An 11,974-nucleotide genomic window follows, 5' to 3' on the forward strand; every position below is an offset into this window, starting at 1 on the left:
TCTTGTAATCTCTTCAGAAGTCTAAAGGACAGTGTTATGTCAGTGCTGCAAACACAGAACGGCTAACAAACATACTGATTTTTACATCAAAATTACACAATTAGCACATTCTGGTTTATACCAAAGTTTACTCACACACTCTCTGAATCATGACTTTCGAAGCCGGCTCAATTACAGTGCTACTCTCAAATTTCAAAAAAAAGTGTCTCAATCATTTCTGGCAGACTTTTTTCCTGAGTTGTAAAATACTTCATGTATAGCCTTTATCCTTTGGTCCAAATTATTTTATTTCCTTGATTTAATGCAGTTTCCTCTGATAAGCATTTTCCCACCCATTTTAAAGAAAAACTACGTTCCAGAATTAGAGAGAGATACTTTCATTGAGGAATCTTTGGCACAGTTGACGCACCATATTATTACATCTATTAAAAAGCTATTTGTTCAAATTTTGTCATAAAAACGTGAAAACATTTTATTCTATGTACAATAATGTACACAAATTTAAATAGGTCACCAAAGAGACCAGAAGTAATTAAAGAGGTATATTTACAGTAGCACATCACAGTAAACGGAAAACCATTCACAGATTCAACATTGATACTGTTTTTGTGCTTGGTTACACATTAAAGTGAAGCATATTACTCCGTTTTGGATGAACTGAATTTTAAACAAATACCTCAATGATTAGTAAATGCTATTTTAATCAGTATCATCATTAATAAATTCTTCAGCTGCTGCACCTGTGTGCTGAATCACTCCATTTCTTTCTCTTTGCACATCATCATCATAATCTGTACTGTCATCTTCGTTCAACTCCCTGTCAGATTCAGCAGCAGCAGCAGCAGCAGCAGCAGCGTCTCTTACAACTTCCTCTGGATTTTCATTGGGTGCAATAAATCCATTGTTGTTAGATATATTTGAATTATCCTTGATATCATCTTCGATGTACACTTTCTGATGGCACATTGGACAAGTATCTTGAATGTACAGCCATTTCCGAAGGCAAAGTGCATGGAAATAATGATTACATGGTGTGATACGAGCAGATGTTGTAAACTCATGGTAGCAGATTGCACACACATCGTCTATTTCTTGCAAGCGGCTCCCTTTTATTTCAGGAAGTGAATTAATTTTCTTAACAGCGGTCCTACGATTCATGAATGTCTTCCAGCCATTTTTTGCTTGTAAGTAGATGTTAAAATATGCATGGAGACACATCATACAAGCGCGAATTTTACTTCCTGACTCAAACATCATGGTATAAGCCCCATTTCCAAACATTACTACTCCAAATATAAACTCAATAATATTGCCTGTTGAACGAACATAATAGACATAATCATCAAGCTTTTCCCAGAGGACGTTATAGTAGCCGTCAATCATGAATAACGTATAAACAGTGAGAGAAACAATTACTTTTAAGCAGAGCTCAACACAAAAGGCTGTCACTGCAAACAACCATGTATTTAGTGCATAGTGATGCCAGAGAACGTAACTCAGTAAGACAGGAAGAATGAACAGGCAGGCGGAGACAAAGAGCACAGGAAAATGTCTACGAAAAGATGACACATGAGAGGCACTGAGCGACATTAACACAGGGTCTGTCATTCCATGGATGAAATGGAGGACTGCGGTTAATAAAAGGCACATGTTTCTACTTAAGCGAATAAGTCTTTCTTCTGGTCTCAGTCCACTTAGACCAGTCTGCAGAGCCAAAATAAAAAATAAAACGGGTGCTACAAAGCCAAGCCGCCTATCATCTTCTTCAGTTGAGCCAATAAAGGCTAAGATCCCAAGGCCCAGATAATGGGCTACTGAGGAAATTACAGCACTCATGCCCAGTACAGTTAGTGTAGAATCACAACCACTAATTATAAGATTGCAAATGAGGTCCCAGAAATCATCCCAAGAAATAAAGAAGGAATCAGTTTCATTTGCCATCCTTAAAATGTACATTAACACTGTAGCCTGAGCTGTAATTCTTGTTAGCCAAAAGACTCGAAGTATATCTGGAAAACGAATCCTCTTCCATGTGTCTTCCATTAATAACTGTAATCCATAAATTCGATACATGTGCCTCACTAAAAGATAAACATATCTTGTGGAATAATAAAACCACTTAAGTTTCACTGCCAAGACAAGTACTGTATTTAATGTGAGAATCAAGGAAGAAGCAAAAACTAAAGTCTCTCGGATGTGTAATGGTAGCTCTGTGATTAAACCTATTATAGGAACCAAGAGATCTAAAATAATTAATTGTGAATAGATGGAATGAATCTGGAGTAGTGTGATGTATCCAATTCCAAATGTCAGCTGCAGAACGATGAGTACCATCCATAGTGAAGGGCCTTTCCGAGGAAGCAGCTCGATTCCAAAAGCTGATGTGTTGTAGGCACCATAGAAGTCAATGTGCAAAGAAGCGTAATAATTTACCAACACTGACGTTGCAGCTAAGAGAAAGGCTGAGCTGTACATGTAAAACTTGAAAAGTGATCGCTGTGACAAAATCAGAACAATACTGGATACAAATAGACCTATAAAAAAAAAAAAGAAAAAAGGTCTTTTGAATAAAACATTTTTAAAGAGTATTTCTCTACCACGGGCTAGGACGTTCTTCCTTTAATTAGGAAATATGAATATTTTCAAAGTTATGAACATGAAGCCTGAAGACATATTCATTGACAAAGGCAAATAAAGTTTGTGTTAAAGTTACGCCAAACTTATTTTTTTTAATCTCATCCCTTATTTTCTAATTTCCTATTTTCCAATGTAATACAAGTAGTATTGTAAGTCTAAACATCAAATCATTAAACTATCTTTAAGAGGAGTTTGTAATGACTCACGCATTATAACAAGTTTTTAAATCTTGAAAGAACATGCCCTTTATAATTTCATAATCATTAAAAATGCTTCATTACAAAAAACTGAGTTAAAAATAACCAAGAAAAAATTTGTTCTTACTGGATTATTTTTGTTAAGTAGTAGTGTTCTTTTGCATGTCAAGTTTAAGTTATACACTTCCTCTTTTTCCTCAAAATGAATTTCTGGTGGATCTTATTTTTCCTTAACTTTGAGCATTTCCAAATTCAGTTTTTCCTCTACATACTTTTCTACAGATTTCAGGTATGTCCTCCAAGTTCCCTTTACCCTGTATAATGCTGAATCTTTTTTCTTCAAATAGCCAATCCTTTGCAATGTTCTAACAGCCATTAAGACCAAATCTTGTTAAAAGAAGATGGTGGTGTTAAATCAACACCACACAAGTTAATGCACATCCGGCACCATCTTTCTTTGCACTCTGGCAAAAGTTTTTAAGCAAGATTAAATATTCACCTGTTCCACTTATACAATGGCAACCTTCAAATCTTTAAAACCTAATTCCTCTCAAACAGCTCTTTGTGATTTCCAATAGCAAAAAAAAGTAGCATTACTGTTCTCTTAATGGTGCTTCTAGCCCTAGACTCTCAAACTTTTTTAACAATTAGTTGCCAAATTCTACTAACATCTGTACCTCCCTTTTCCTCAGGAAACTATTAAGTCTGTCTCTAAAAGCTCATCTTGTCCACATCCACCTACAAAGTCATCACCAAATTGACTTCATCGCTCTACTCAAAATGCTGCAGTGGCTCTGAAATTACTATCAACTAAAATCCAAATTCCCTGTCCCAGCATTCAAGGATCCAATGAGCAGCGTCCCTCCAGAGGACACACACACTGCCAACTTCCTTCCAAATCCACCAGCTTCTCTGCTTCCCCAAATCCCCCATGGTCCAAGTCTTACAGACCCGTTTCCTCTGAGCGCTGACTCTTCCTTCAGCACACCTACAGACATGGTAAGACATACTACATCTTTGTTGTGGTTATCTGAGTAGGTATCATCTACCCCATCACATAATGCTCGATAGCAAGCAAGGGTCCTCCTTTGCACATCTACAGATACCAAAATAGTCTGTAAAAATAAATACAATTAGTATTCATTGGGAGAATCAGTGTTTCTGTCAAATTCTGACTTGTTTTTAAAAGCAACCATAAAACATCCTGCTTGGAAGTTAAAACCTATGAAAGGGTAAGACAAAAGCTGAAAAACCAGAGCTTGAAGTAAAGGAAAAGAAGAAAAGAAATTTAAACACACATCTCGATCCACCGTAACTCAGCATGTAATCAGGACAGACACTGCTTATTACAGTTACAGTGGGGGCATTTCACAATCTGTTTTGTGTAAAAGCAAAGATGAATTCCTCTAACTGATGAGTTTGCCCATGGACTTCACAGTTTATCCTGTGTCAGGCCATTTGTGAAAAAGAGAACAAAAGAACACAATTAACTGGAAGACACAGTCCTCTTCCTACAAACCCCCTTCCACCCCATGCACCAAGCTAGAGGGCCGCTCCTTGTCTCCCAGCTTTGACAGCTGGGAATAGGTCCTTTCACTGTAAATGGACTTCAATTTTTCAAAGAATTGGGAAGCCTTTCTAAAGAAGGTAACAAAAAAGAGAATTAACTCCACCTTTGTATGCTTTACGTAATCTTGCTTTCCCTGTAAGAAAAACAATACTCCGGAGACAAACCTTAACCTAAGGTGAGTCAAAACCAAAATAACTGATTCCATTTTATGCTACTTCAAAGGGCGTAAATCAAGCAGTGACTACATATTGTTTTTGTCAATTTGCTATTCCCAAAGTGGTAAATTAATCTTTGCCTGTGAATATTCATGAACTTTGCTATAATTTATAACTTTTTTTCATTATAATAGTTTTCACCCCAGAAATTTATTTTTCCGTACAAATGAAGGAATGATTTGGGATTTAGAAATACTCGTACAGAAATGGAGTTTAACCTGCCGCAAAGGAAAAAAGGGGGAAGTGTGATGTGATAGGACAAGCAAATAATGTAGTGAGGCTCCAACCTCACAGTTCGAATGTGTTCCAGCAAGTTGATACTCCTCTTTGATTAAATTACACCCCCAAGAAGTACTGATGACCAAAGATTTCAGGTACAGTATATCAACTGTTCAAATGCCCTACCCAAAGTTTGCATGTATTAATAAATGGGGTGCTTAAATGTTTTTGGAAACCCATGCTCTTACATATAGAATGTCAGAAGAATCAGCTCCCATTTTTAAGGGGGGGCGGGAGGAGCCAAATTTCCAAGTAACAAGTCTCCTGAGTAGAGCATGTCCTCTTGTGGCCTTTAGGGAATAGTGTCACTAAGTTTTCACAGCATTTTCACAACTGAGACATAAAACTATTAGTGTATACCCAGTAGGCCTAAGAAAATTAAGCACCAGGACAGAGTTTCTGAGTAGGATTTATGAGCGACCCACATATCAAGGCTATATATAAATGCTGCTTTCCACCCTGGGACACCAGAGAATAAAAGTAATTGAAATCACAACTCTGGGTTCAAATTCTCCAGTTTTTGGAGAGTTTCACTCAAGTTCTCAAAGTAGGAAAAGAGGCAGGTATCAAATCAATTCAGGAGCTTTTGAAGCTATAAATGGAGTCAATTCATGAAAGAGTTCAGGGCCTTTTCAATTTGGATTACCAAAACAAGCAAAAAGCAAGCAAACACAAACACCACGCATGTTACACAATCAAGTTTAAGTGTTTTATGGGTAAAGTCCATTCATACCCATAAATCTTTTCTGGATATTTAGGACTATAAATTAGGAGGAAGAAAGGGAGAACATTTATAATTCTCCAGGTACCTTAAATAACTCTGAAACATAATCTAAAGCAAGGTGTGGAAAACACCTCGACACCCTAGAGGCCCACCTTCCTCCCAGGTGAGTGAAGCATAGGATCAAGTAAGTATCCTGAAATATTCATCTCTAAACATACCTGATCAACTAGAGCATAAAGAAAATTTTTCTATCAAACTTTTTAGGAAAGAAAGGACTCAAGTGTTCTATTAGAACCAAAATTTTGCCTTTAAACTGAGACTTTAACAAGCATGTTTTTATTAAGAAATATATGAAGGGGCCTCCCTGGTGGCACAGGGGTTGAGTCTCAGTGCTGTCAAGCTATCGCCAGCCACTGCAGCATGAGTTTGATCCCCGGCCAGGGAGCTGACCCACATGGTCTGTGTGGCTGACCCACACAGACCTCTCCTCTCCCGCCCGCTGCTCCCCTCAGCAGTGTGTTTCAGTGGATCTGCCTGTTCTGCTCTGTCTGCCGCTCTGTCTCTGGTGAATCAGGACCCCCTGCACCTCTGTCCTATACCCCAGTTCTTGCATGCATGAATAAACAAACCTTTTTAAAAAATTACTGTTACTTAAAAAAAAAAAGAAATATTTGAAGGGGTTTTGTTGGCTTTTTTAAAAAAAGTCAAACCCTACAGGTATTTAACCTCTTAAAAGTTTGAATTTCTGCTTCCTTTGCAATCCGCCATTTGGCGGTTCTGCCACCAAAAACGCAAGTTTTTGTGAAAACCCTTACTGGGGAGACTTTCACTCCTGAGGCTGAGCCCGCAGATGTAACAGAACATGCCCCAGGAGGAGGAGTGCCTCCTCATCAGCAAAGACTGACTGCTATGCGCCAGCAAGTGGAAGATGGACATACTCTGAGGACAACATTCAAAAGGAGTCCACTCTTCGTTTCGTCTTGCGTGGTGCTAAGAGTCTTTCACCACTCCCAGGAAGATCAAACCCTAGAGGAAGGAAGTTGAGCTGGCTGTCCTGAAATGTTAGGAGGTGGACTAAACGGTAAAACCTGTCGCCTTAGTCAGGAGTGCCCCTCAGATGGATGTGGTGCTGGAGTGTTTACGGCAGACATTATTGTGGCAAATGCTGGCTGACCTATTGTGACAAACCAGAAGAAAACTGTGTATAAAAGGCATGCACTAAAAAAAAAAAATTTTTTTTAGATTTGCATTTCTGACTACTTATCAAAGAGGGCATCTTTCAATTTACTCTACCCATCAGCTGGTTCCTCCTTTGTGTACTGCCAGTGAGTCTTTTGCTCATTTCTCTTGGAGTTGCTTTTTCTATCCTTACTGAATTGTAGACATTTGAAAAAATATTTGGATTACAAAATCTGTGTCACTTTTCCATGTCTTCTACAAGTATGTGACTGGTCTTTTCACTTTACTGACGTTGTGTCTTGTTTAACAGGTTTTAAATTTCACTATTACTGAATTTATCAATGTTTTATACACCTGCTTTTACATATTTTTAAGAACTTTTCCCTTACATGAAGGTTAAAAGCAATGTTGTCTATTTTCTCTGAAAGTTTTAAAGTTCTGTTTTTCACACTTAGGTGTTAATCCACTTAGAATTGTTTATATACTCACAGGGAAGGTAGGGACTTGGCTATAATTTTTTCCATATGAATAACTAGACAATTACTAAACATCTCTATTTACCGCGACATACTTCGATCCTACCTGTGGAACACAATCAATCAAGTTTCCATACATGCATGGGCGCAAGGTTTCTGGGCTCTCTAGTGTGTGCTGCTAGTCTGGCTGCCTGTCTCGATGCCCCTTCCCCACCAGCAGAGGTCACTTGACAGTATCTTTCCCCCAATATCTAAGGAGAAGGAGTGGAGGCACTACTGGTATCTAACAGGGAAAGGAAGGAAATCCTGCTAAAAATCCTGTAATTCCGAGGAACAGCCCAACACTCCAACAAAAACTGTCCCCTCCACAAATGTCACTGCTGAGTGTCACTGCTGAGAACCCCTAGTCTCTCTCTGAGCTTTAACAATTACTGCCACTTAGCTTTGTTTTTTCACATCACAGGTTTTGAGTTCTTTCTACAACACCAAAAATACTTCTAAAAATCCTTAAAAATGACAGAAAGGGAAATATTTGCATCATATGAGACTGAAGTCCTGATAAGAATTGTACATTCTTGTCACTAACACTGTATGGCTAACCCTGATGAATGAACATTTAGATTAACAATATACTGTTCTGTTATTACTGAACAGTAATGCTGCAATGAATATCCTTGCCCAACGTCTTGGTGCAAAGACATCTTGAGGCCAAATTCTTAGAACTGAAATTGTGAGTCAAAAGCTATAGGACGAATTTCAGGGACAGTACCATGTGACAGTGGGAACAGCACAAACTCCAGGGGGTACATATGAGGAGGCACACACAAATCAGTATGCAGCTGTATCCCTGAAATTTGTGTAACCTTATCTATTTCTCCCATATCTTTGCCAAACAAGTTTTTATTCAAACTTTGAGCTCTTCACCAATCTAAGTGAATTTTCATTTTGACTGCATTTCTTTAATTGCAAATAAGTCTAATTTTTCTGTAGCTTGACCATCTGCATTTCATCTATTGTGAACTACTTATTTTGGGCCCATTTTTCTCTGGGGAGAGAAATGTTTCTTATTGGCAGTACAACTCTTACTAAGACTTCAATCTCATGATGCAAACATTCCCCTCTTTGTCATTTTTAGGGATTTTTAAAAGAGCTGTGTTATGAGGTTTTGTTTTTTTTTTTAAGCACTCAAATTTATCAACTTTCCCCTGTAACTTTTGAATTTTCTTTTATGTTTAGAAAGAACTTTCTACCTCAGTGAATTAACACCGTATGAGTAACACTAATAAAAACAGGCTCCTATGCTTGCATTTTCTGCCTTGGATTCAGAGTTGTTAATTCAGCATTATGCAGCACTGGGCTGCATTTCATTTAGTATATAACACTTCCTAAATATATGCTATATATTATGATTAGATTTGGATCTCCAAAATGAGATTTTATTTTCTCACCTGCTGAATTTGCAAATTAGTTTGATACTAAATGAAAGTACAGTTGTACTTTTTTGTAGGCGGAGAGGAGTGAATTCTTCAGACACTACATACCAAATACCTTTTATTTAGAGAATATATTTCCATTTTTACAATTCTATTTTAAAGAAAAATGTGAGACTGACAAATTTTAAAATTTGCATACAGTACTGAGAAGTGTATAATTATTTTCAAAAAGCAGGTACACAACTTCAACTGTCCTTTGGTATTTTTTACACACAAACCTGTCACTTTCAATAACGTGATGTTTCATTAAATGGCTCTCAAATATTTAAGACAACTGTTTTTTATTCAGGGTTAATTTTTAGCACAAAATCCAATTTTTAAAAGTTATCTTCCTTATAAATGTGAAAAATTAGCAAATTTATACTGGCAAAATGCAAAGAGCAGTCAGATGCTAGATTGGAAAAAACACTTTGTGTTTCTCGTTAAGTCTGACCCATAGAATATACAGGGATCAAATTTTCAAATAAACAGCACCCACATTTTGCTGATGCCTCCAAAAGACCAAAATATCCATCTGTAACACAATATGATCTTAATAGTAGTATTAAATTACCTTTTTTACAAGTTATCAAGCTCACTAAAGGCTACCATCTAAATTGCCCTTACTAGGCCCTAGGTACTCTTCTAAGAGCTTAGAGCCTAATTCACTTATTGTCCTAATAATCCGCCATTGAGAGAAACCATCATTGTCCATCTTCTCAAAAAGGTCAAGATAAGAAAAAGCCACAGAGCGGTATTTCACCTAAGTCACATTCTCTTTAGTTTGTCAAACACAAACTTCCATGATTCACTACAAAAATTAGAAACATGGATGGAATGCAAAGAATACCAGATTACTTTGCTCAATTTTCTTAAACTACAAACTGCATTAAAGCCCCTGCTTCCCACAGGGGTTCTGGGAAGAACTGCAGTTACCTTGGTAAGAACAGTTAGGGCAGCATCTACTCTATTTACAGGATGAATATGTGAGTCCCCTCAAACATAGCTTCATTTCTGCCACAACAAAAGAGAACAATACACTTTTGTAGTGGTAAGCAGGAATGGCAGGGATTAAGGAGCTGGTCGGTTACTGAGAAGTTTTGTGCTAAAGACATCACAGTCACATATGTTAGTTTTAAGACCGAGCATGACTGTTACTATACCATTTTGTCTCTGGACTGCAGCTGTACTGAAGAGGAAAATGAACCACCCTTAAAGTCAAGATTTTTAAACTTGGCAAACACTTATTTGCTGTGTACCAAGAGCAAAACACTTAACATCTATGACCCTCAGTATCCTCATTTGTAGACTGGAAATACCACCTATCACTCAGGGATATATTTAAAGTTAGGATAGATACTACCAGAGCAAATTCCAAGCAAATTAAAATGTTTTTTATTGCCAGAACAAAACTCAACATTTATTGCCAGTTTTTTGGAGGAAGCAACAGATGGCAAGCTTGGTAAGGATCTCACCATCAGGCTGTCCTCAGCAACACTTCAAAGCACTAGCCTACTAAAAACTGATCACAAGAATGACCTCATCAACGAAAATTGCCAAGTTTCAATTACTTTAAACAATTATTTTACACATAAATGCTTCTCACTCTGGAGACAAAAGTATAAGATGGGGAATGAAATAAAAGATGCTTTTAACACTCCACTCATATGCACCAAAGACACAGATTTTCAGAAGTATACTTTGGAAAAGTCTCATCACTTGCTAGCCACGTTTTGATAGTCATTTTCAAGACCTCCTTCTTCATTCATGGGAAATTTTAGGCCTCGTTAGGTATGGATCGCCTTCTTCATGAGGATTTTTTGGTAAATGGTCTGACATCGACATCCTGTCTCTCTGGTTTGGATGTCATTTACCAGCAGACAGGACACGATCATGTGGACCCCATGCACACAGAAGAGACAATACACTCCGCATTTTCGAAAAGGGGGAAACTGAGGCCCAGGCCTTGGCTGGAGAAGTCCAAGGTCACACAAGGCGAGATCGGGGCGAGCACCGGTGCTGTTTTTCCGAGGCTGTCGCATAGGACGCGGTAAGCCAGCACTCATTCCCCAAGGGAAACAGCAGGGAGACTCGGTCGCCTGCTCTCACACCACGCTTCCTCCCCCCGCCGTCACTCTGGTGCATAAACGAACAGAGGGCTGGCCCGCCCGGAGGATCGGCCCACTGTCAACTCCGGGACTCGTGTCATCTCCGGCCCCTCTCCTCACCCTGCAAAGACGCCCAGATGGGGGCGAAACTGGCTCCCAAAGACAGACAGACACGCACACAACGGCCCATGGCCTCCACAAGGCCCATCTCGGCCTGCAGCGCCGTCCCGGGGCGCAGGCGACCCGACCCCCTTACCAAGGAGCCGGAGGAGGATCTGGAGCCCGATGCACAACTGGCTCTGGCTGGAGTCGTAGTAGGAGTTGAAGATGGCGTCGATGATGTAAAGGCAGGGCACCCGGAGCGCCACCTCGAGCGCCGCCCAGACCTGCTGATAGGCCATCCGCACCTGCTGCTGCGGGGGCCCCACCGCCGCCATGAGCCGCTGCCACACCGGGGCTGGGCGGGCCCGGGACGGCGGCCGGGGCGGGGGCTCGGGCGGGCGGCTCCGCCCCGCCCTCCTCGTCTCCTGCCTCTCGCAGCCCGCCCCGCCGCCCGCTCGCGGCGCTCGAGCTGGAGCAGGCGGCGGCGGCGGCTCGGGCGGCGGCGGCGGCTGCTCCCGGGAGTTGTCCGGGCGCCGGTGTTTCCGGCGGGCTACGGCCTGGCTCCTCCTCCCTCCAGCGCCTCCCCCGCCCGCGGAGCCACCATCTTGACCTCGCCCGCCTGCCTCTGCCGTTGCTGCTGCTGCGCGGCCTGGAAGCTGCGCCCGCGGTCACGCGAGATCGCCGAGCCCGCGCCGCGGCTTGCGTCATAATCGGGCGCTGGGGCGCGCGCCGTGGCGTCATCACGCCAGACGTAGCGAAGGGTTGCCGTGGTTCCCGCGACCCGCGCTGCCGGCCTTCGTGGCCGAGGCGGTGCTAGGGGGCGCAGCGCAGTGGGGGCTGCCGCGCCGGGGGGCTGCCGGCCCGGGAGGACGCCCGGCCTCCGCGGACGGAAATAATTCGCTATTTTATTAGCGCCCAGTAAAGGAGGTTCAGAGCTGCTTGGGGGGAGGAGCGCCCCGGGCGCCGCCCGCCACACCTCCGGCGCCCCACGTGGAGGCCGCGCCCGGGAGGGGCT

General features: G+C 41.2%; 1 protein-coding gene across 1 annotated transcript; it reads right to left on the reverse strand.

The window, feature by feature from the left end:
* Positions 1–597: 597 nt before the first annotated feature.
* RNF139 (ring finger protein 139) lies at positions 598–11,294 on the reverse strand (the record flags this gene model as incomplete). Its single annotated transcript, XM_084229313.1, has 2 exons — positions 598–2,534; positions 11,114–11,294. 2 exons carry the CDS (start codon positions 11,292–11,294, stop codon positions 700–702), a joined length of 2,016 nt encoding a protein of 671 aa, XP_084085439.1. The 3' UTR covers positions 598–699.
* Between the last annotated feature and the right edge of the window lie 680 nt (positions 11,295–11,974).

This window comes from Talpa europaea (genome assembly GCF_964194135.1).
Source record: "Talpa europaea genome assembly, chromosome: 3".
Taxonomy (NCBI): domain Eukaryota; kingdom Metazoa; phylum Chordata; class Mammalia; order Eulipotyphla; family Talpidae; genus Talpa; species Talpa europaea.